This window comes from Sciurus carolinensis, chromosome 17 (genome assembly GCF_902686445.1).
Source record: "Sciurus carolinensis chromosome 17, mSciCar1.2, whole genome shotgun sequence".
Lineage (NCBI taxonomy): Eukaryota > Metazoa > Chordata > Mammalia > Rodentia > Sciuridae > Sciurus > Sciurus carolinensis.
This window is the reverse complement of record NC_062229.1, coordinates 4,602,858-4,626,305: the sequence shown is the minus strand read 5'-3', so window position 1 is coordinate 4,626,305 and position 23,448 is coordinate 4,602,858. Positions and strand designations below refer to the sequence as shown.

Sequence of the window (23,448 nt, the reverse complement as noted above, 5' to 3'; positions counted from 1 at the left end):
GGATGAAACCCCAGGCTTCCTGCGTGCCAGGCAAGTGCTCTGTCACTGAACCACACTTCTCCAGAGTTGATCTGGACAGTTGATCAATAACTAGTGTGGTCCCTGGTAGCACCCGAACAAATCAGCTGACAGTGCCCAGGAATGTGACAACTTTCTCTTTACCATGCTCGCCAGGTTAGATAAATGCATGTTATCTACCTGGCTGGGCAAACAGTTCAGGGTTGGGGACCGCCCCCCACACCCCATAGAACTGTGTGCCATCCTGGGGTTTATGGATCTAAACAGCCGTGTTGGCATGGAATGAGGATCTGTGTCATTGGCGTTTGCTCTAGAGGGAAGTGAGGGATGCTGTGAGCTTTTTCTCCCAAGCCCTCCTGTTTCATTTCTATGAAGTGCACATCCAGAGGTCGTTCAGGTTTGCAATTGGATCATATTATGTTTTTTGTTAATTAAACTAACAACCAGAAGTGCATCTCACCTTATCTGTCTAGATAAGTGTGTATAACACACACACACATAAAGTACAGAGTGAAGAACAAAGGCCCCCCTTCAACTCCTGCTCCCGCAAACCATCCCTTCCTGACCCGGCAGGTAAATGGGCTTCATGTGTATCCTTTTAACCTTCGAAAATATTTAGTTTTAAATTCTCATACAGCACACTGACTTTGGGGCACGCCTTTGTGCATTTGTGGAGGTGTGTGGTCCCTCCTGCAACCAAGACACAGAATAGCCTCTCTACTGCCCAGGGGTCGTTTAAGAATCTTGAATCTTGAATTCGAGGATGAATGAGGTGATCCTCGGCTTTCTTTCAGGGCTTGTGCTGTGGATATGCATAAGCCTCCTATTCTTTTTGGAGTCACGGGTTTAGCATTTTTGTGCTTTTTGTTGACGATCTGGTGTTTAAAATGACCCCCAGCCACAGTGCTAAAGTCCCTCATGTGTCCCTGGGGCAGCAACCTCAAGTAGGAGATATGTTGTCAAAGAAGTTTCTTGTAAGTCAGGCGCCGTGGCACACGCCTGTAATCTCAGTGCTCAGGAGGCTGAGGCGGGAGGATCACAAGTTCAAAGCCAACCTCAGCAACTTAGCAAGGCCCTAAGCAACTTAGCAAGACCCTGTTTCAAAATAAAAAAATAAAATGGGCTGGAGATATGGTCAGTGGTTAAGTGCCCCTGGGTTCAATGCCTGGTACCCCCGCCCCCTCTTCCCCCCAAAAAAGTTTCATTCAGACACAAGAGCTTGTGCTGCTGGCTGTGAGCTTGATATATACATGAAATAAAGTGTCTTTCAGCAGAAACATCCACAAAGCAAAGTTAGGCATTGATCTGTTGAAGACATTTTGGGCAGCAGGTCAGAGGAATCTCACCTGGTATTTCCCCCAGGAAAATGGCTCAGTATTTGCTGATCCAGTGCCCCTGGGGTGAGCCATAGAACAGAACCACTGCCAATAAGGAGACTCTGCCGCAGGTGGTTTTTTACCAATGTGGTTTAGAATTTGTGCATTCAAGCTTGCGGTTTCCCATTTAGAATCCTCCAGAACCCAGAGGCCCTTTCTGCTGGGTTTCCATCTGTGTGCAGGTTCTTGCTTACCTTTTGGAGAGTTCACAAGACGGCACAGAATCCCTGCTGTGTTGCCTGGAGGAGGTCCCGCTCTTCCTGGTGCCGTGTCACACACGCCTGTCACCCCAGCGACTCGGGTGGCAGAGGCAGGAGGAGCGCAAGTTGGAGACCAGCCTCAGCAACTTAGCAAGATGCTTTCTCAAAATAAAATTTAAAAAGCCTAGGGGTGTACCTTAGGGGTCAGAGCACTTGCCCTGGGTTCAGTCCTCAGCACCCTAAAAAGTAAATAAATAAATAATGTCCAACCCCGGTGCCCACGAGTGCCAAAGGGGCTTTTGGGACGTCACGATCTGCTGTCCTGTGAGGTCAAGTGCAGGCTGGCTTGAAGTCCCAGCAGGAGTCGCAGTGAACTTGTGACGGTGGACTTTTAATTTCAAACCTGGCTTTTCCTTTGAATTCCTTTGGTGAACGGAGTGTCCTCAGGTTCACAGGACGGCAGTAGCAGGGCAGCCCCGGGAGATTCTCTTTTCTGTCCGTCGCCTTTGTGGAAACGTGGAAAACAGCGACCACCAGACGCTGTGGTGGTCAAGTGTGCGGTGGTCATGGTCCTGGACAGAGGGAGTAGGGAATCCTCCGTTCTGACTGCTTTTCTGTGACTTCTGGTATCCCCCTGTCCCCAGGCACGCACCCTTTGTATCCTTCCCGAGGACCAGGAGAGGGGCGTTTCCAGGTGGCTTTACCTTCACTCGGGGGCATTGCCTCCGTGCTGCCTGTTGCCTGTCTCGGTCCTGGACCTCTCCGGCAGGCACCTCTGGTACGGCCTCTCTCCCCGGACCGCCCGCGCTTCCCTGGGTGCTCCGTGAGTGCAGTGTGCTCTCCTTTCCTACTCTGATCCTGCCGTATCTGCCGGCTGTGTCCCTTCCCCAGGCCCTGGAGTGGCTTCCTCAGCTCAAGAGGCTGCCATTCCCCGTTCTTGGTGCCTGTGAATTTCCTCATGCACTTCCTGTGTGCAAAGGGGCTTCTTCCCTGTTTTGCTCGAGGACACCTGCTTCTTCCTCACAGAACTGGGCCTGAGGTCTCTTTCCTCCCTGCTGGCTTGGCTGTCTCTCTGGTCTTCTGCTCTGGTGTAGGCTTGACTTAGCGGAGTCCCCATTGTCTGCCGGTGGGGGATGGTCCCAGCAACACATGGACTCTGGATAAGAGAATCATGCTCCGAGTGCGGAATGGCAGCCCAAGCATACTAACAACTGAGCTCACGTCCAAGCTCTGCCTCATCTTTGCTGTGTGACCTTATATAACCCACATCCCTCTCTGAGCCTGTTTTCTCTTCTTCCAATAAATTCTTCTCAGGGATCTATTTTGCACTGTATGCTGCTGCCCCTCAGGGTATTTACTGCCCCTCCTTGCCCAGCGGTTTGCAGCGGAGCCCACCTCTCACGCCACGGCTGCTCCAACTTCTTTTATGACCCTGGGGATTGAACCCCGGGTTGCTGAACCACTGAGCTACATCCCCAGCCCTTTTTATTTTTTATTTTGAAGCAGGGTCTCCCTAAGTTGATTAGAGCCCCATTAAGTTGCTGAGGCTGGCCTCAAACGTGCAATCCTCCTGCCTCAGTCTCCTAGCGGCTGGGACCACGGGTGTGTGCCACCGTGCCCGGCCGTCCTGACTTCACGATGGGGCCTCTTGTGTTCACGTGGTGGAATCCGCTTTTCAGAGTCCATCTTTCCTGGTCGATGCAAGATCCACGGAATGTGTGGGTCTCCTCTGGCCTTCTGACATCCCGCGCCTTGTGCGTGTTTCGGGTGGGCGCCTGTGCCCCCCGGGGAGAGGGATTCTGAGAGTGCTGCTGGCCTTGGGCCCAGGGCTTCCTTCTTCCATGTCGCCCGCCGCCACTTCCTCCTTGGTGTGTTCGAAGGTCCCCGTCGGTACATCCTCTATGAGTGCTGCCGCGGTGAGAACTTTCCAGAAGGCGATGCTGGAGGTGCAGGTCCGTCCAGCCCTCTTTCACCTCTCAGTCAAGGCTGACTCTTTTCTTTTCCGCCTTCTGCCTTCGACTGCCCGTTCTCCTTCCCAGGGGAACCTGCCTGGCCCCTGCGCAGTGGGAGAGGGCCCTTCCACTCCACTCAGGGGAACCCCTTCATCTGGGCTCGGTCCACCCACACTTTCTAGGAGAGGAAAGAAACAGAGGCTCAGCGAAGGACATATTTTGCTCATGGTCACACAGCAAGGCTGAGGCAGAGCTGGGATTCGAGCTTCAGCTGCCGTGGCAAAGTGCCCCAGGCTGGGTGGTTCCTGTAACAGATCTTAACAGATCTGCTCCCGGCGCCGGAGGCTGGAGGTCCAAGGACGAGGTGTCCGCAGAGTTGGTTCTTCTGAGGTCTCTCTGCTCAGGGTCCCTGTCTGGGCTGCTCCTTTTCGCGCCCTCTGCCTTCATTTAAAGTGCTCTGTGGCTTTCCCGAGGCAGCCGGGGCCCTGGGTACGCTCAGCACGGGCTGCTCCAACCACGCTCCATCCAGCTCACTCGCTGCTTGATCGTCCGGGCTGGTCCCAGAACCACACGACCCGGCTGGCAGGCCGCTGGAGTTACGGTCTTCCTTCCCCTCCTCCTGTGGGTGAGCACGCGCTGACTTTCCTAGAGAAGAGCGGCTGTGTGTTCAGGCCAGGATGTCTCTGCCTTTCCATGGAAGTGACACCGTCTCACACAGCCCGCCACCTGCTTGTGCTTTGCTCTTAACGACACGTCCTGGGGTCTTTCCATATCACCCGTGGGGCAGCTTCCTTGTTTCTGTTTTAAAATTTAATTTTTAGTTTTCATTTTGAGACAGGGTCTTGCCAAGTTGCTGAGGCCGGCCTCCAACTCACGATCCTCCTGCCTCAGCCTCCCGAGTAGCTGGGATTACCTGTGTGTGCCATCAAGCCAGGCTCCTGGTTTCTTCATAGGGCAGCCCATCATGTCTGTGGCCCGTGGGCCAGATCTTGTTTGCATGTGGCCTCCACCATAAGAATGGCGTCAAAACCGTTTTTAAATGGTTGAACAAAATCTCAAATTTCTATTTCATAGTCCATGGGAAATATATGTAATTTTTTTTTTTTTTTTAAATATATGTAATTTGAATTGTGATCTCTCTCCCTCTTTGGGGGCTGCTGGGAGTCTCACGCACGTTAGGCAAGTGCTCTACCACTGAGCTGTACCCTGGTCTGTAATGTCTCTAAATATGGTTTTATTGGAGCACAGCTTCGGTCACTTGTTTATACATGGTGGCTATAAAGGGAGAATTCGGTAGCTGTGACTAAGATCGCATCTGTCACCCATGGAAGCGAAAACATCCTCTGACTCCTATAAAGAGTTGGTCGACACCTGTGTTATTTCACTGCAGCTGAGACCTAACCGTGTGTCAGGATCACCTGGATGTTTCTGGTAAAATGCAGATTCCTGGGCCCCTCTTCCTGGGTTTCCAGCTGGGTGGGGGAGGAAGGGACACAAGAACCTGCTTTTCTAATGGTTCCCAGCTGCTGCTGCTGGCCCAGGGCCCCCTGTTTGAGAACCACTGCATCAGGCAGATGACCACAGTTGATTTAACCAATCCCCTCTTGATGGACAGCTATGTTGTTGCTGGCTTTCAGTGTTATGGTTAGTTCTGGGTCGAACTATTCATATTGCTCCTCTGAACCCATCCAGGGGTCCAGAAGAATCTGCACTTATAAAGTTCCTGCCCCCTGTCCCCGGGGTTTCATCTCGCACCCTTCAACCCCACACAGTGTGCCTAGGTCTCTGGAGGCCCCAAAGGCGGGCTTCCCTGTGACATTTACCATGATATTTACCCAGTTCTTTTCTCTTTCACCTCCTGTGCACCTGCTTCTCCACTTGCCAGTTCCAGGAAAGGTGACGCCCAGAAAGGTTAAGTCATTCACCCCGTGTCACACAGCTGCCAAATGACAAATCTGAGATTCTCACTTGGGCTCTGGGGCATCTGGTTGTGCAGTTCCCTGTGGTGCTACTTGTCTTTTAGCTCTGATGGCAGTGTGTCAGGGGTTCTTAGGCTTCTCCCCTCCACTCCTGCTTAGCTGCAGCCGTGTTTCCTTGCAGGGCCCCCTGTGCCCAGTGTGAAGCCCAGCACACTGGGATGTCCAGCCAAGGTCTGTTGAATGAATGCCGAGATGGATCTGCCCGGCTGTCTTGCCGGCTGCAGGGCCTGTGTCAGAGTCCAGTCTCTGGAGGCGGCTGCCTGCTTCGGCCTGACGCTTCTCCTTTGCAGAAGCCAACCTTCAGAGCAGGTAGAGGATCGTAAGGTCTCTGACACTCCTTGTGTCTGGGCTCCGGCTGCCGAAGGTGCCGCATCTGGGAATTGGTTCCACTGGTTCAGGCTGGACAACAGACAGGCACGCGCCACCAGATCCCCATTCTCACCCACCCTTCTTGGCTTTTGCTGCTTACAGGTGAGGAAACCGAGGCACACAGAGAGGTAGAGGGTTAGCTCAGCCTCACACAGCTGGCAGGGGGCCGAGGTGGGGCGAGGGGCCACCTCTGTAGGGTTTCTAGTGTGCCCTGAGGTTGGCGTGGCTGGCGATCCCGCACCTGAGTCCAAGACTCGTGGGGGCAGGACCCCCCTGAGTTTAGGAGAAAGCTGTTTTAAGACTGGAAAGAATGCAGAAAGGACCGTGTGGGCCCAGAATGGGTCACTAGGGAGCACTTGAAGAATGCTGTGACCAAGGAACGGGGACGTTGGTGACGGAGGCAGCAGCAGAAAGGCTCTGGGTTAGCGCTGGGTGTGTCCTTCCCAGCTGCCCCTCCAACATGTCCCCTTTGCTATTTTCATGGTGGAGAGAAAAATCAGGGAAGAGGAGACGCTTTCCAAGACAGCTCTGACGCAGCCTGCCTCCTGGAAGATCCTCAGATTCCGGAGTTCAGGACGGCGCTGTCCACTGGAACATTCTGCTGCGATGGGTCTGGGCAGCACGGGGCCCTCAGCTCCTGAGCACTTGAGCTGAAGCACTTGAGTTGTGGCCCGTGAGCCTGAAGTTTTAGTTTTACTTAATGTTAATGTTTTTAAATGTGGGCATAGACATTTATGTAACTTTGATTCATGTAAATATAAAAAATCAGCACTTGATTTTTACTAGAAAACTCTGGAGTGTGTGTGGAACAACTTGGGCGTGTGAATCTACATTTTCTAAACCGTCTCCGTCTTCAGTGATGTCCTGTATAGACTAGTCCATGCCGATGGCGTCTCTGAGTTGCGGTGGGCTCCCAAAGGCGAAGTGTGGAAAAAGTCCCGCGGATGAGCTCAGTGATCACGTTTTAGGGTGGATTACAGGTTCAAATTAGGTTAAATAAAAGACATACCATTTTCTCTTATCTTTTTTTTTTTTTTCTTTTTGTGGTGCTGGGGATTGAATCCAGGGCCTCACCCTGCTAGGCCAGGGCTCTACTGCTGAGCTACATCTCCAGCCCAATCTCTAGACCTTTATAAAGAAAATTTCCTACGTGACTTGCACCTCCCTGGTCACCCACATTGAAAAGCTATAGCTTATCAGCGCCTTTGACCTTAAAGTGACAGGTGTGGATGATTCTTATTGGACTCTGTGCTACTGTTGTAGTCCTGGTGGTACCGCCTCCAGGAAGCCTTCCTGGATTGTCCCAGACTGAGTCTAGGGGCTTGCTTCATTCTCCTCTAGCCCCTGAAGCTGCTCTGGATGGTTTCCTTCTTGGTCATGTATGTCTTTAAGGGATGAGGTCTCGCTCTGTTGCCCAAGCTGGTCCCTAACTCCTGGGCTCAGGCCATCCTCCTGCCTTGGCCTCCCTAGTGACTGGACTACCTGGGCCATACCAGGCTTGGTTCCATTTTAGGTGGATTGGGTGGTTCCTTAGTAACGGCCAGGCGGTACCCTCAGGGACAGCCTGGGTGCTGTTCCTGCTGCAGTTGGCAACAGTATCTCAGGTTTCACATCTGCAGATTCAACCATCCATGGACTAGAAATATTAGAAAAACAAAAAAAAGCAAAAACGTGTCTTTATGGAAACTGGGTGAACTTTTATCTCTGTCACTGTCCCCTAAACAATGTAGCGTGACGACCTTTCACGTGGCATTTGCGTCATTCCGAGGTGATTTAAAGTCCGTGGGAGGGTGGTCGTGGTCTTTGGCTCATCACAGAGAGTCCTTGAGTGGGCCTTGGTGTCCCCTGGGAGTCCTGGGACCACGTCCTCATGGACACAGAGGGGTGGCCGGGCTTCCAGGATCCGCAGCGTCTGGCGTGGTCCAAGTGCTCAGGAATGTTGACTGAAGGAAGGAACGGAGGTGATTCTCTCTGACAGATTTTTCCAGGTTTTTGTGGCCTGAAAATGACTTCCTACGTTTCCCGCTCCGTCACGTCCACTTGCCTCTTCCCGAGGTACGTGTTGGAAGGAATGGAGCTGGTGACACTGGCCCGGCGGTTTCAGGCACAGCTGCTGCCTTCGCCACAGGACCGGCTGGATGTGGAAGGGGGCCTGTGGTCCTCGGCTGGCCTGCTCCTCTCGGCTGGCGAGCCCCCCACGCCGGGGCCTGCCGTGGGCACCGCCTCTGGTCCAGGTGCTGTGAGGACGTGTGCGTCCGCTAGGACAGGTTAGCTTGCTGCTCGGAGCCTCCTGCCTCCTGCTCCCCGGGCTGCAGCCACCCCGGGCGGCCCTGGATCCCACTGAGCATGGAAGCAGGGCCGGGTTCCCACCAGAGGCAGCAGGAGCCCCTCCACTGGGCTGGTGTGGCTGGCCTCCTGCGGGTATTTCTTTCCAGCTGTAAATTGCTCCATTGTCTTTGGCTGCTCAGGGCACATCAGGCTCTAATGAGTTAAGAGTTAGATTCAGAAGAGATTAAAAGAGCAAAGCAGTTCTTCATTGTCCCCTGCAATTATGGCCGCTTGATCCTCGCGCATGACAGTGTTGGTGAGCTACAGCCCAGGCCCGCAGCCTCCCGGGAAGCTCGCCCTCGGTGCCCAGTGTGCCCTCGGGCGGGGCTGCGGTCACCCAGTCACTGCAGACGGTTTAGGACATTTCATGGTCCCCCAGAGAATCCCCGCGTCCGGCTCCGATTCCCCACAGCCCATGACTCTGGACGTCCCACGCAGACGGAATCGGGCGCTGTGTGTCCCTGCGTGTCTGGCTCTTCGTGTGTCGAGGTTCGCCTTGTGCCACGCAGTCAGAACTTCGTTCCTTTTTCTGGCGGAGTGACCTTCCTGCGTGGACGACCACATCTGTTCGTCCGCTTGCCCCTGGGAGTCTCTGCCCGGGAGTTTCCGTGTGGACGCGTGTTCCCATCTCTCGAGGGCTGGGCCTGCTGATCTGTCCTTTCTTGGTTTCCTATTCTGAGGACCTGCCAGCCCGTTCTCCAAAGCGCCTGCACCGTCTGCCACCCCCACTGGTAGCGTGGGGTTCGACTTCCCTGCGTCCTCCCGAGCCCTTGGTATTGTCTCTTTTGGTGGCCTCTGCCCTGGTGGGGACAAAGCAGCCTCTCACGTGGTTGTTTCCATATTCCTGAAGTCTCGTGGCCGGTTAATCTTTGAATTTGAGTTCATGTGTGACTTTGGTTCTTCCTGATTGAATGGGGACAAATCTTTGCATCCACAGTAATGAAAGACAGAGTGTGAAGTTCAGGTTTGAGCAGCCCAGAGATGGGACTCTGGAAGGCAGGAGACCCGTTAGGAACGTATGATGATTTATAAGGTCATGTCTATCCCAAACATTGCCTGGGGTACACTTATCCTAAAAAAAACTATTCCTTACGTGACATTCAAGTTTAATCGCTGCATTCGGCAAGGGTGGCGTGTCCTTGCTTTGCAGTGTGGCGCTCCTGCAGGGTGGGGACGGGGCTCCTTGGGCAATGCCTGTCAGTTCTCTGTGTGTGACGCTATTGAGGTGACAGTGGCCGGGAGCCTCGGACCTGCCTGGGTGGCATGACCATGTGGGGCTGGAACTGGCCTCTCATACCCTGGAGGCGGCCTCTCAGCTTTGGCCTCTGCGGGCCGCTCCGTTCAGAGCTGAGCAGGGAGCCCTGGTCACTGGGGGCCCCGACTTTCTCTCTGAGGGCCCCGTGTGTGAGGGTGGTGTTTCCCCTTAATTTAGCTCAGCCCGTTCTCCCCGGAATGTGGTCCAAGAACACGGCTTCCTTTTCCCCAGGCGTTGGCTGTTGCGATGTCTTTCGAACTTGTCCTTCTTTTGTGGGTTGTTCTCAGGGTGGATTTGTAAGAGGATTTGCTGCTTTTTTTTGGAACAGTCCGTTTGGCTCGGTGTCCAGGAAAAAAGCAAGCAGGGTTGGCAGCTGAGCTGTCATCCCAGGTGTGGGGGCTGTGTTGAGCGTGGTCTGTGTGCCGTGAGTGTGCCCTGTGTGTGTTGTGTGTGGGCAGGGAGATGCTGCCTGTGTGTGACAAATGCCCACCACATGGAAGGGACAGGAGAAGGGACAGACCCAAGTAGGTAGTCAGAGGAAAGGAAATCAGGGAAGGCTGCCTGGAGGAGGTGCATTTGAACTGAATCTTGAAGGATGAGGGGCTGGATTTGGAAACAGAGCTCAGGGACAAGGGACTTTGCCCGACAAAGGAGAGACTAGTCCAGAGATGACGGTTGCTCTTTTTGAGGGATACACCACCACGACACAGTGGAAGTGAACTGAGCACCTCCTGTGTGCAGGCACTGCTTGATCTCTTTTCCTGTGTTATTGCACTGATTCCTTGTCTAGAGTCACGTCCAGAAGGGACCTTGGGGTTGTGTGAGTGTGGTGGGTTGTTTGGTGTGGCTGGGGCTAGAGGGGTGGAGTCTTGAGGGTTGCGAGAGGGACGGGCAGGGTCATGGGGAGCCATGGAGGGTGTGGGAGCCAGGAGGCACCACCTTCAGGAGAGTGAGCACGCAGAGTGTTCCTGGGGCGCTTTTGCCCCACCCAGGTTAAAGGTAATTAGGCCTTGATTGCTGGCCAGGAGGGCCGGCCAGGAAGCAGAGTCAGCTGGGGAGGCGGGAAACCTGACAAAACAAACAGATGCCGCTTTCCTTGCCCGTTCTGCGGTGGGCACCTGAGTCCCCATGGGCATTTCCTGGATCTACCCACCGCCGGTCCTCCCCCCCCACCTGCCATGGTACAGTCCTGGAGGCCTGTTGTCTTGCCTCCTGGCCCAGCCCCCCCGCACCTGCCATGGTACAGTCCTGGAGGCCTGTTGTGGAGGCTCTGACAGGGCTGCCCGAGGAGTTCCCTCTGCCTTTTGAAGGCCCCAGCTCAGGTCCGGGCGCCAATCAGGGAAAGCCTCGTCCAGGCCGGGGTGGATGGAGTCTGGAGTGCAGGGCCTGAGTCAGGTGCCCGTGAAGCTGGCACGTTCCAGTTCTTCACCTTGAAGTTGCTGTGTACACATTATCTTGATGGCACCTATTTACGGGGAGAGTGGGACGGGTCGATACACAGGTGCAGGGATGACATCTGGGTGAGCACATTTCTGTCGCTCCCCACGTGGATCATTTCTTGGGGTGAGAGCGCTGGGACCTTCCTGCTCTTCTGGAACACACCAGCCCTTGTTGTTCTCTGTGGAAGTGGCTATGCAGCAGGTCACTGGGACTCCTTTCTCCTGTCTGCTTCTGACTTTGTGCCCATTGACTGGCCTCTTCCTACCTCCTGGTCGCCTGGCCACGCCCACAGCCTCTGGCAACCACTATTCTGTTCTCTGCTTCTGTGAGGATAGATTTTTTAGCCTCTACATGTAAGTGAAGGTTTTATGGTAACTGTCTCCTCTGTGCCTGGCTTATTTCATTTTAACAGTGTCCTCTGGGTCCATCCATCTTGTCACAAATGATAGGAAGTCATCCTTTTTTGTGGCTGAATAGTATTCCCTTCTATGTGTTTATCACATTTCTTTTATCCATTCATCTGTTGATGGACATGTAGGTTGATGGCTACCATTGAAAACAAGAAATAGCAAATGGTGGCAAGAATATGAAGAAAGGGAACTCAAACGCAGTCATGGGAATGTAGATTGGTGCAGTCACCATGGGAAACAGCATGGGGTTTCCTCAAAGTGTTGCAAATGCGATTACCAGGTGATCCGGTGGTCCCAGCCCTGGGCACACCCGGGGCGCAGCGCCGCTCATGTCGCGGTCCTCGGTGGTGGCCAGTGCGCCCGCTCACCTGTCTCGCTGTTTCCTTCCAGTGTGTCCCGGCATGGATATCCGGAACAACCTCACCAGGCTGCACGAACTGGAGAACTGCTCGGTCATCGAAGGACACCTGCAGATCCTGCTGATGTTCAAAACCAGGCCCGAGGACTTCCGGGACCTCAGTTTCCCCAAGCTGATCGTCATCACCGACTACCTGCTGCTCTTCCGGGTCTACGGGCTGGAGAGCCTGAAGGACCTGTTCCCCAACCTCACCGTCATCCGCGGCTCCCGCCTCTTCTTCAACTACGCGCTGGTCATCTTCGAGATGGTGCACCTGAAGGAGCTGGGGCTCTACAGCCTCATGAACATCACCCGGGGCTCCGTGCGCATCGAGAAGAACAACGAGCTCTGCTACCTGGCCACCATCGACTGGTCGCGGATCCTGGACTCCGTGGAGGACAACTACATCGTGCTGAACAAGGACGACAACGAAGAATGCGGGGACATCTGCCCGGGCACCGCCAAGGGCAAGACCAGCTGCCCCGCCACCGTCATCAACGGGCAGTTTGTGGAGCGCTGCTGGACGCACAGCCACTGCCAGAAAGGTACGCGGGATGGGGCCGGACCTGGGCAGCAGCCGCGGTGGGGCGGCCTGCTGCCTCGGAAGTAAAGTTGGGGTTACCTGAACACAAGCACCACGAGACGTCCATAGGCGGCCGGCAACCTTGAGGCAGCCGGGTGACTAGCAGAAGGGTAGTACATACAGCTCGGAAACACTGCACGAAGGGTTGATCCACATCCTGGGCAGAACGGAGCAGGCTGGCTTGAGATTTATTTCCTCGTCCTACTCAGAATAGTGCGCAGTTCAAAAAACTCGCCATTTGTTTATTTCTGGAATTTTCCATTTAATATTTGTGGGCAACTGAAACTCTGAGCAGGCAGGTGTGAACATGTGGGTGTGGCTGTGTTTCAATAAAACTTTATTTACAAAAATGAATAGTGGGCCAGATTTTGTCAGTGGCTGTCCTTTGCCACCCCCTGTGTCAGACAGTGAATGTTCCTGTGTTCCTTGTCTTGGGAAAGGGGTAGGAATGGAAGAATGCGGATTTGGTTAAAAAAAAAAACAACAACAGCATTTCTCTCTTATCTGATTATAGAAGTCTAATTGCTCGCAATAGATATTTGGAAAAAGAAATGTGTGATGAGCACATTTCTGCTTCTTTTTCTGCTTCCGTGACTCTCGATGGCAGTGCGTGGGGTGCCTGCTCCCGGCAGGTGTGCAGGGGACCTCTGTGCGGCGGTTTCCTTGACCTCGGTTACTGGGCACTTGGGGCCTTTCCAGCCCTCGTGGGGGAGGCGAGCGCTTCTCAGACTCGAGCTCTCTCTGGGGTTTACTTGTTCAGGATTGCTTTCCAGAAGCGGCTTTTCTGGGGCAGAGGCTTTCCAAGGGGATTGCCACATGACCTCCTGAAGGGGCGGAGCCGTCCCTGACCGCGCCCCGGTGGGGAGGAGCTGGGCGCTCTCCCCTCCCTGCCTTTCTGTGATTGACATGGGCTGCACCTTGCCAAACCCGGTCCCGGTATCGTTGGGTTTTCCGTCCTGTCTGCATCCTTCCTACCCTTCGTCCTTTGGTCTTTTAGCTCCTCGGTGGCTTCTGAAAGGTTCGTCTGTACTTGGCTTTCCTAGAGAAGGTTGCTTCTCCTTTATGGGTTTTCGACCTTCTAGCTCAGTGGTGGGAACACCCAGGGGTGCTCCCCCCGGCAGGTTGCTTTCAGGCCCCTCCCGTGGTTCATGCCTAGGAAGCCTCTTTTTATCCATAAGACAAACATCCACCCACAATTTCCTATTTTAATTTCAATTACTATCTTTTTTTTTTTTTTTTTAAGTTTCCATCCTTAGCATTTGGGATCTGTTCCCATGTGTGATTTGGCGGGGGTGTCCATTCTCTCCCCGAAATGAGCCAGGGACTTGATGGTGTTTATGACAGAAATCTACTCCTTGGCCTGTTATGGTTAAGATGAGGTGTCCCCCAAAAGCTCACGTGGGACACAGTGCAGGAAGGTTTGGAGGAGAGGTGATCGGGTTATAGCCTTACCCTAATCAGTGGCTCAATCGCTGATGTGATTAACCAAGTGGTAACTGGAGGCAGGTGGGAATTGGGGCGTGGCTTTGGGGTATATATTTGTACCGGGAGCTTCCTGATCACCGTGTGAGCTGCTTCCCTCTGCCAGGCACCTTCGCCCCCATGTCAGCCTCACCTCCAGCCCTGGCCTTCTATGGGCTAAGACCTCTGAAACATGAGCCCCTAAATAACCTCTCCTCCTTTACATTTGTTCTGGTCAGGTCCTTTCGTCACCCTGGCCTTGCCTGGGGTTCTGTTTCTGTCTGCCTATCCTTGCACCTGGGAGAAACCATTCTGAGCACTAGCTTTATGGTGTTTTGATACCCAGGAAGGCAGTTCCACACACATATTCACTGCGTGTTTATTGTTTTATTGACCTCTTTCACATGTTGTAAAATTCCCAGGAGTGAACAAAAGACTGAGGGGAGAAAGCCAGTGGTTGACTTAAGGGTTGTATCACAAAAGATAGGGGAGAGGAGAGAGCCCCAAAGCTCACCTGAGCCCAAAGCAATGAAGCCACACAGGGAGAGTGAGTCCTGAGGAGAGTCCTTGGAATTTCATTAGGACCCCATGGAACCCCAGAGACCCCTTCTGTGGTACAGGGTTGGGTGGTGGGGCTTGGGAGGCGGGAGAGCTGAGGAGAGGGGGTGGGACAGAGGTATTAGCAATTGTGGAAAGGGCTTGAGAATGTGGGTGAGTCAGGGGTAAAGAAGCCCCTGGGCATGGTGGTGTGTGCCTGTGGGCTCAGCAGTCAGGAGGCTAAGGCAGGAGGATTGCTTGAGCCCAGGAGTTAGAGGCCAGCCTGGGGAAAGAAAATGAACATTCTTATCCCAGTGTTGATTTCTCCAAATTCAGGTGCAGCTTTGAAATGCCCCTGGCTCAGGCAACTTGAGGCCGAATTGAAGACTTTCCTCTGTGGTTTTATTTCTGTATCCATGTTAATCAAAATACCCAGAATGGAATCATCTGTAGTTTAGTCTCCTGTGCACTGATGTCCCCAGCAGTTTTTAAAACCCATTGATGTGGCGACTGGGCTTGTGTGTCCAGCACCGGGGGCTTTGTCCCCGGGTGGGGCAGGTGCGGCCCCTCCTGTTGCTGTGACAGACACCTGTGTGTGTACTAGGATCCTGAAGTCTGGCCTCCATCTTGGCCCCAGGTGTGGAGCCAAGAGAAGATAGGTGGGGCTGCTTCTTAAATCTGGCCACAGGTTCTATGTTCACCTCGCAAGCTTGCCTACTTATAAAGATACTTTGTAAAAAGATGATCATACAGGTTTATAGATCACCCTGCGAACATACACAGTGATCAGGTAGTTGTGTAATGACTTTGGTATCGTCATGAATTACACAATTTCTGTGTAACTCATGGTCTGGTCCTAGGTGTGTGTTTAGGTCCAGGAATGAGTTGGTTTTCATTATTTTAGCGTTTTAGTCCCAGTAGTCAGACATTTTTGAACTTGACCAGGCGGTACTACATTCTCCAAGTTACCATACCAGCTGAAAATCTGCCTATGTCAGAAACAGCAGGCCAGTGGTCCCCGCTCCTGAGCATACAGCGGGATCACCTGGAGGGCTTGTTAAAATAATTGCTGGGTGGAGCCTGTAATCCAGCAGCTTGGGAGGCTGAGGCAAGAGGATCGAGTTCAAAGCCAGCCTCAGCAACTTAGTGAGGCCCTAAGCAACTCAGGGAGACCCTGTCTCTAAATAAAATACAAAAAAGGGCTGGGGATGTGGCTCAGTGGTCAAGTGCCCCTGGGTTCAATCCTTGGCACACACAGAAAAAATTGCTGGCCTCCAAACCTGATTTCAAGGGTGTGGAGTCAGACCTGGGAACCTGCATTTCTTATCAGCTCACAAGTGAGGATGGTGATTCAGGGACTGAGCTTCGGGAACCACCGCACTGTACTAACGATCTGATACCAGAAGCCTGGGTGTCTGCATGTAACTGGCCCCTACCTCAGCAGCCCCCGTCTTGCACCTGGCTTTCTGGGTCGGGTCACCTGGGCCCACCTGTGGATTGCCTGCTGAGGAATGGCACCCTGTCTGCTCAGCTGCAGCCTTCTATTTATATTTATTTTTCAGTTTCTTTTTTTGTAGTAAAATATATGACATGACGTTCACCATCTCACCCAATTCTAGTGTCCTGTTCAGCAGCTCCTGGCACATTCACACTGTCACGCAACTGTCCCCGCCGTCCATCTGCAGAGCTCTCTCATCTTCCCAAGTGGACTGTCCCCATGAAGTGCTAACGCCCCAGCTCCTCCCAGCCCTGGCCCCCGCCATTCTGCTTTCTGCCTGTGTGGATCTGACAGCTCTAGGGAGCTCCCGTGAGGGATCTGCAGGATCTGTCCTTGTGCATCTGGTGTATTTCATGAGCACAGCGTGCTCAAGGTGCACCATGTGTTGGCATGTTAGAATCTCCTTCCTTTTCATGACTGAGTAGTACTCCACTGCGGGACGGACCATCTTGTTTGTCTGTTCATCTCCTTGTGGACATTGTGATTTGTTCTGCATTTCAGCTCCCACAAATCCTGCTGCTGTGAACACGGTCATGCCGCTCTGGTTTGTAAAATGCTTACATTAACCTGTGACTGTGGCTTCAGAAGGTTTAGTTCACATCTGGTGGGGCCTTTGAACACAAAACAGACTGAAATGAGCCTTCAGAAGTGATTCCCCTGTCCTAGGCCACAGAAGCCGGCCTGTGAACCCAGCCCAGCAATTCCTCTCCCCTCCACCCAGAGCCCGTGCCCCAGCCGCCTCCTTTTCTGGAACGCTTGCCAGGTTCTGGAAGCATCTGGGGAGGAGTCCACGTGGGGGACGAAGGTGTTGGCTTGTCCTCTGATGCAGGCTCCGTTCTCCGTGATGCCCTCCTGTCTTCCACCTGTCCCTGCAGCAAGGCTGCTCTGGGCAGAGAGAGCAGAAGAATTTTCAGAGGTTAGTGAGTTCAAACGGGAAAACCCACCAGCAGCCCAGGGGCTGGGGGCTCTCTCCACCACCCGCTCACAGATCTGGGGAGAAATGCCAGGCGAGCACACATGCCAGGGACCCTGAGTGGGCAGAGTGGAGCCGGGCCACGCCTGTGGACGGCCGGCTGTGTACCAGGCCCCGGGTGTGGGGCCCGTGAGGGGCCAGCCCGGTGTTGAGGGCTGAGCTGCCAGGCCAGGGGCCAACAGGGACCATGTGACCAACGTACTTGGGTCCCAAGTGCCTGGGACAGAGCCGAAACTGTCCTGCAGAGTCCAGAACATGCCACACCCCACACTGAAGTCCTTAAGGCCTGGAAGGTTGGCCTCCTGGGAACCAGTCCTCAGTGGCCGTGGATGTGCTCAGAGTCCGCGGGTCTGGCTTCAGGCTGTTTTGCCATCCACCGTTCACCAGATGGATCGAGCTTGGTCTTCCCATCTGGAAAATGGGGATCATTATGGCACTTGCTTCTTGGTGCTGTGGTTTAGGGTTAGATGAAGTGAGGTGCTCTTAGCCGTGTCTGCCACTCCGTGAATATCATGGAAACTTCCAGCAGGTGAGCACGGTGGGCGGGTCCATGCTTTCTGGGCCAACCAGCTGCCCGATGAACCCCTGCCCCATTTCTGAGTTCGGTCTTGAGGCTGAGAGAGGACCGTCTACCACACAACCAGCTGAGGAGGGGTGGGTGCCAGCCCCACAGCCCCGGGGGCGAAGACCCCGCTGCTGCCAGGTGGCACAGCTTGGGATGGGCTGGAAACCCCCACCCTGGGCCTTTTGCAGGGACCAGGAGCCACAGGGTTTGCCTGACCAGCTGCTCTGGCCAAACCCACTGGCATTTTTAGGGGGGAAGTCACCCCAGCTGCTCCCTGCTGGTCAGGGGGGTGGGTGAGACCGGGCCTGCTGGGCACCAGGGGAGTCGGTCAGCGATGCCACAGGCAGACGTGGGCGTGAAAGCGGGAGGGGTGCCCCGCCCCCCGTCTGAGTTTACGGCTGTCAGGCCAGGCGCTGCCCAGAGGAGCGTCAGGTGTGCCGGGCGTGCTGGGGACTTGATCTGGGCGGAGGGCACCTCCCTGGAGAAACTGCCTCTCCTCTTCCTCCTCCTCCTCCCTCCTCCCTTCTCCTCCTTCTCCCTCCTCCCTCCTCTCTCCTCCCTTCTCCTTTCTCCTCCCCCTCCCTCCTTCCTCTTCCTCCTCCCTCTTCCCTTCTCTTCTTCCCTCCTCCCTCCTCCTCCTCCTCCCTCCTTCCTTCTCCTCCTCCTCCCTCCTCCTCCCTCCTCCCTCCTCCCTTCTCCTCCTCCTCCCTCCTCCTCCCTCCTCCCTCCTCCCTCCTCTCCCCTCCTCCTCCCTCCTCCCTCCTCCCTCCTCTCTCCTCCTCCTCTTTAACTTTGCCTTGATATCCTAAGAGTCGGAATCACCTTTCCTGCTGCTCTGAGTGCTTCAGCGACCCCTTCGGACACGCATGCCCCTAATGCTCGCTGAGCACCGACTGTATGCTAACAAGCTCTCCAGGCACTGCCACTCAGAATCCCCACGCCCTCAGGTTTCCGTTTACCCTGGGGGTGGCTGGGGCTGGACTGGGAACCGAGAAACTCACTCCCGGAGACCTAGCGGGAATGCTCAGCCCTCAGGCTTGTGTGACCCGAGATCCTGACCAGAGGTTCATGGGCACACTGTGGCCCATGGGCCACATGCGGCCCAACGGCTTCCATTTTTGTATGTCACGTAAGAATGGTTTTTTTTACACTTTTAAGAGATTGGGGAGAAAAATATCTAAATAATAATATTTTGTGGCAGCGAAGGTTATGTGGAAGTCGCATTTCAGTGTCCATAAATACAGTTTGATTGGGGCGTGTGCCTGTGCACTGGTCCCGTGGAAGTTGGCAACACCCAGAATCAGGCCGACACCACCACGGGCCCTTGCTGGCCTCGAAGGGAGGGCGCTGCCAAGCATGGGTGCCACCCTTGCCCTGCAGGCGCCCTCGATGGGCAGGGGCATTAACAGGCGGCTGGCCATTGGGTAGGAAGTGTGCCAGAGCCCGCAGGTTCCCCAGCCCCCTCCCTCCAGGTGAGTCATCCGCCGGTGGTCCTGGACACGCTTGGAACCAGAACACCCGCAAGCCATGACGTTCTCTAGATAAGACGGCAGAATATTGATAAGTCAGGTTCCCTGGGCCTGCGTCACTGTGGTCCCTGCCGAGCGGAGGAAAGAGTGTCGTGCACAGGAGAGAACTCACCTGGAGGCAGGCAGCAGAACTGTGACCCCAGGGACCCCCAGCTTATCATTCATCTCCATTCTGTTTTGCTTCATGAAAGACATTGTACAAAATCCAGCGGGGACGGGGAGAGCGAGCTCCAAGCTGCAGACATTCCGTGACTGCACGGAGATGACTGGAACTTCTAAATGAACTTTCGATTTTGGGCATGACAGCTTCTATGTATCGGGAAAGGACAAATGCTCTAGGGTATATTTCTGAGCTCCCCTCCCCGCCAGGATCCGCGAGCTGCCATTGGCATTTATAAAAGCTGAGATTGTTCCAGATGGGAGTCACCAAGAAGACGTTTTGGTTTGGGTGGCAAATGACGCCAGGCGTGAGTGAGAAGGAACGGTGTTGGGGTGCGTGGAACAGCAACGACAGAGCACAGTCCGCGGGAAAGGGAAGCCAAGGCCGGCACATCCCTGTCTGCTCTGAACGTCACCCCGAAGGTCACTGGGGCCGAGTTCAGGATCTCTGTCCTTGTCAAGGGCTCAGCTGCGCAAGCTGGGCACTTGGCTGAGACCCCACGTCCTTTCTGAGGAGAGGAGAAAGTCAAAGAAATGTAGTTGTCTCCCCTTAAGTTTTGCTTCCTGCGATTTCAGCTACTCCGTCAGCCACAATCTGAAACTCTTAAACGGAAGAATCCCAGAAGTAAACCCCTCATGGTTTTCTGGACTCCACCCTGCTCTGAGTAGCGTAACGGAGCCCCGCCAGTCCTCCACGGGGCCCTTCTCCAGCGTGTCCGTGCTGTGTGCCTCACCCTCCCGTTGGGCACCTGTAGCTGTGCTGGTTATTATCACAGTGCTCATGATTTTATGTAGTAAAGGAGCCAAAGCTGGAATAGTGATGCTGGCACTTCCGAGAGTCCCAGGAGAAGCCATAAAGTGCTTCTTTCAAGTGAGAAAGTGAAATACAGTAAGATACCTTGAGAGACTTGGAGCACTTCTATTACAGAATGGTATCATTTTTCCATTTAATTATTAGTTATTGTTAATCTCTTAAATTTTACCAGAGGGGGGTGTGTGTAGAAAAAATAGGTAAGGTGTGGGGGTATCTTTGGTTTCAGGCATCCACTGGGGTCTTGAACATTTCCCCTGCAGATGGGGGCGGCTGTACTGTGAGGGTATTAAGCCAGGGAGGCAGAAGGCCGCTTGGTGGGCAGGGATGCATGGTGGGGTAGTCCTGCTGGCCACATGCTGTGGCCATTGCCGGACTTCCTTTTCTAACAGGTGCCCTTCCTGGAGGGGCTTAGGATATAAGCCAGAAGCTGCCCCCCCAGTGAGGTGGCCCATCCTTCAGGGAGAGGCCGGGGAGAGTCAAGGCGCTCCCGCAGCTGTTTGGTAACTTGGTAACTGGTCTGACGAGTTTTCCTTTGACATGATGAAATGCATTGACCAGTTGTTTCCCATCGACCCTTGGCCAGAATCAAAATCTGTTGTCACCGAACACCTGAAGTGCCTCAGGGGGGTCCCAGGGACCTCAGAGTGCATAGGGCTTGTGGTCTGCCCTTCTCTCCCGCACAAGTGCCTGCGAGAACATTCCCTTCTCAGCAAAGGCAGGGGACGTGGGCTCCGGATGGGGGACACCGGATGGCACAGGTGCACCCCCCCTCCTTTTCTTTCCCCTCGTCCTCTCTCCCCCTTCCCTTCTCCCCTCTCTCTAGTCCAGCCTACAGGTTTGCTTGCCATTAAAACAGTGTCAAGAGTGGGGAACAAAGAGATTGCTTCCCTTTGGGTCCCATGGCTGGTCGAGTGGGGTCCTGTGAGTAGTGACCTGGGGCCCAGGTGGGCTGAGATTCCTCCAAGGAGGCCTGCGGAGCCAGGGAGCCTGCTTACTGCACAGGCCTGGGGACCCTCGTGATAAAGACACCAATTCAAGGGCCTGGAGGCTTGTGGGTAGAGGATCATTTGGTTTCTTTATTCTAGAAGTTTCTTTGCCTCTTGATTTGTCCCCAGCAGAGAGGGTAACCCGGGCACTTGGACTGCAGCTCCGGGGACTCCTGGGTGGGTTCATTTGAAGATCTGATAAGGATGGGGTGTTCAGCCTTAGTGCCGGGTTTATTGAGCACTCGCAATGCCTGTCGGCTGGCAAGGCTTCCTTGGAGGCAGTGAGGAGGTTAAAGGTGTCACCATGTGCAGGGAATTTGGATATCTAGCAGGAGATATGCAAAGCAAGACAGGTTTGAACCAGCTACTCGAGACGTCTTTAAAAATTTTAAAATTATGGTGCGATACACAGAAGATTTGCCGCTTAGTACATTCACAATGCTCCGTAACTGCCACCACTGTCTAGTTCCAGAACCTTCTCACAGCCTCCAGAAGAAACCCTGGCATCGGTCCCCACCCGGTAGCTGGCTTCGCGTGCTCTGGACCCGCCCAGCAGATATCCTGTGCGTCCTGCCTCTTTCCCGCGGGGGTTGCCCTGCAGGGTCAGGCCCTGCTGCCTTGCGGCCTGGAGGGGACAGACACACCAGCTGCTGGACAGCCGCGTTGCGCTCCCTTTGCGGGTTGCGCAGGGAGCTTTTCTCTCTGTGAACCCATTTCTGATTCTCCTGGGGACATGGCGGGAGCCGGATTGCTGGGTCACTTGAGAATCTTGTGTTTAACTTTCCGAGTGGTTTCTTCCTTTTCTTTTCTTTCTTTTTCTTTTGTTTTATTTTTAAAAACATATTTCGTTCTAAAAGAAAACACAGATTCAGAGAGGCACGCAAAACAAACGGATTGCCAAACGCGGTCCCCGGAGGCGGACGCCCATGAAACTCTTGACCCCGGTGGAAAAACAGCCCTTTCCCAGCCAGGCGCCTCCGGGAGCCCCAGCCCAGCCCCTCCGCACAGTCCCCGCTGTTCCGTCTGGTTAGTGGTCACGTCCCTCCTTCTGCATAATTTTGTCATCCAAGTGTGAATCTCTAGAGAAAAATTTAGTCTTACTTAAAACAAGATTGATGCTTCTGTCTGGATCTCCAGCTGCAGTTCTCCACGGCCAGGAGTTTGGCCACTCAGGGGCGTCGTCCCAGCCTGGGGATAGGCATGCGTGTCCCTGCATCTCCTGCAACGCAGAGACAGCCCCCTGCCAGGGCCAGTAGGGTCCCCTTGTCCCCGAGCCGGGGAGGAGAAGCCCTGGGTTTCAGGTTCCAGCAGCCACCTTCCCTACCTGCGCTTTCCCTGTTGCAGAGCTGAGCTCTCTTCCTGGAGTGCGCCCAGAGCGAGTGGGATTGTGGTGACAGTTCAGCATCTGCCTGTGTCCTTGGGACCCAGAGCCAGCTTCTACCTTGCTGGTGGATTTATTTAACACCTACCACCTTCACCCCAATGCTGTTTGCAATAAGCCCCTTTCAAAGATGAAGGCGCTGGCTGCTGCCCCCGATCCATGGACCACGGACTGATTCCTTCCTTTCTTCGTTCCTTCCTTCGTTCCTTCCTTCCTTCCTTCCTTCCTTCCTTTCTTTCTTTTTTTTAATTAAGAAATTTTTCAAAAAATTTTACAGACTGCATTTTGATGCATTGTACACAAATGGGGTGCAACTTTTCATTTCTATGGTTGTGCACGATGTAGATCCACACCATTCGTGTGATCATACACCTACTTAGGGTAATGTCTGTCTCATTCCACCATCTTTCATACCCCGCCCCCCCCCCCCCCCCCCCCCCCCCGGCCTCTCGTTTCCTACTAGGTAATCTAAAGGTCTCCATTCTTCTCTGCCCCTGCCTCCACCCCCTTTATATATCATCATCAATTCTTTTTAGTATCTAAGAATCTCCTCTGCCCTATGATGGTGCTCACTGGCTGCCCCCTTTTTAGGATAGGACAAAGAAAGCACAGCTTGGACATTGTCATAGAATGTTTTGTTCTTGATGGAGACAAGTTTGCTACAAAAATCATTTTTATAAGAGCGGGAACTACTTGGGTTATTGGCAAAGGAAGTTTTCAAGGGTGAGCAAAAAGCAAGCAGTCTGTCTTGGATTTGGGGCTGTGCAGGGATGAGGTGGTGACAGGTGTCAGGAGGAAAGCCATAGACCATTCTCCACCAGGGAGGTTGTCCCTGGGATGCCCGTGGGGTCCCAAGGACGGCCCAGTTCTTCAGACTCTCAATTTTAAAAGGTGCTTTTGGAAGTTATTTTTTTGGTGCAGGGTTTGGTATGATTTGGGGACATTATGTTTACAGGTGTCTTCCGGTGGGGATTTCAGGGAACCGCAATGGGCGCGAGGATCATGACAGGCGGGAGCTGGGGTGTAAAGGTGGAGGGCCCGTTGGCATGTTGGGCCCGAGGTCTTGGTGGGAAAAATTGGGGTCACTAAAGTAGACCCAGGCCACAAGAGTTACAAACTCAGTGTTGAAGAAGCCAGAAAATGGCTCTGGTGGTCCTTCCCTTGACCCAGGGTGCACGTGTTGCCTACACAGAGGTGAACATGGTTCTGAGTTTTTCCCAGTGTGGCAGAGCAGATCT

The 23,448-nt window shown here is 53.9% G+C and overlaps 1 protein-coding gene across 4 annotated transcripts in view; it reads left to right on the top strand.

The window, feature by feature from the left end:
- Insr (insulin receptor) overlaps nt 1-23,448 on the top strand; it is a 132,957-nt gene that overhangs the window by 3,664 nt on the left and 105,845 nt on the right. For all 4 annotated transcript variants that reach the window (XM_047530737.1, XM_047530736.1, XM_047530735.1 and 1 more), the window contains exon 2: nt 11,718-12,269. In XM_047530737.1, the coding sequence (XP_047386693.1) occupies nt 11,718-12,269 (552 nt within the window). The remainder of the gene's footprint in view (nt 1-11,717; nt 12,270-23,448) is intronic.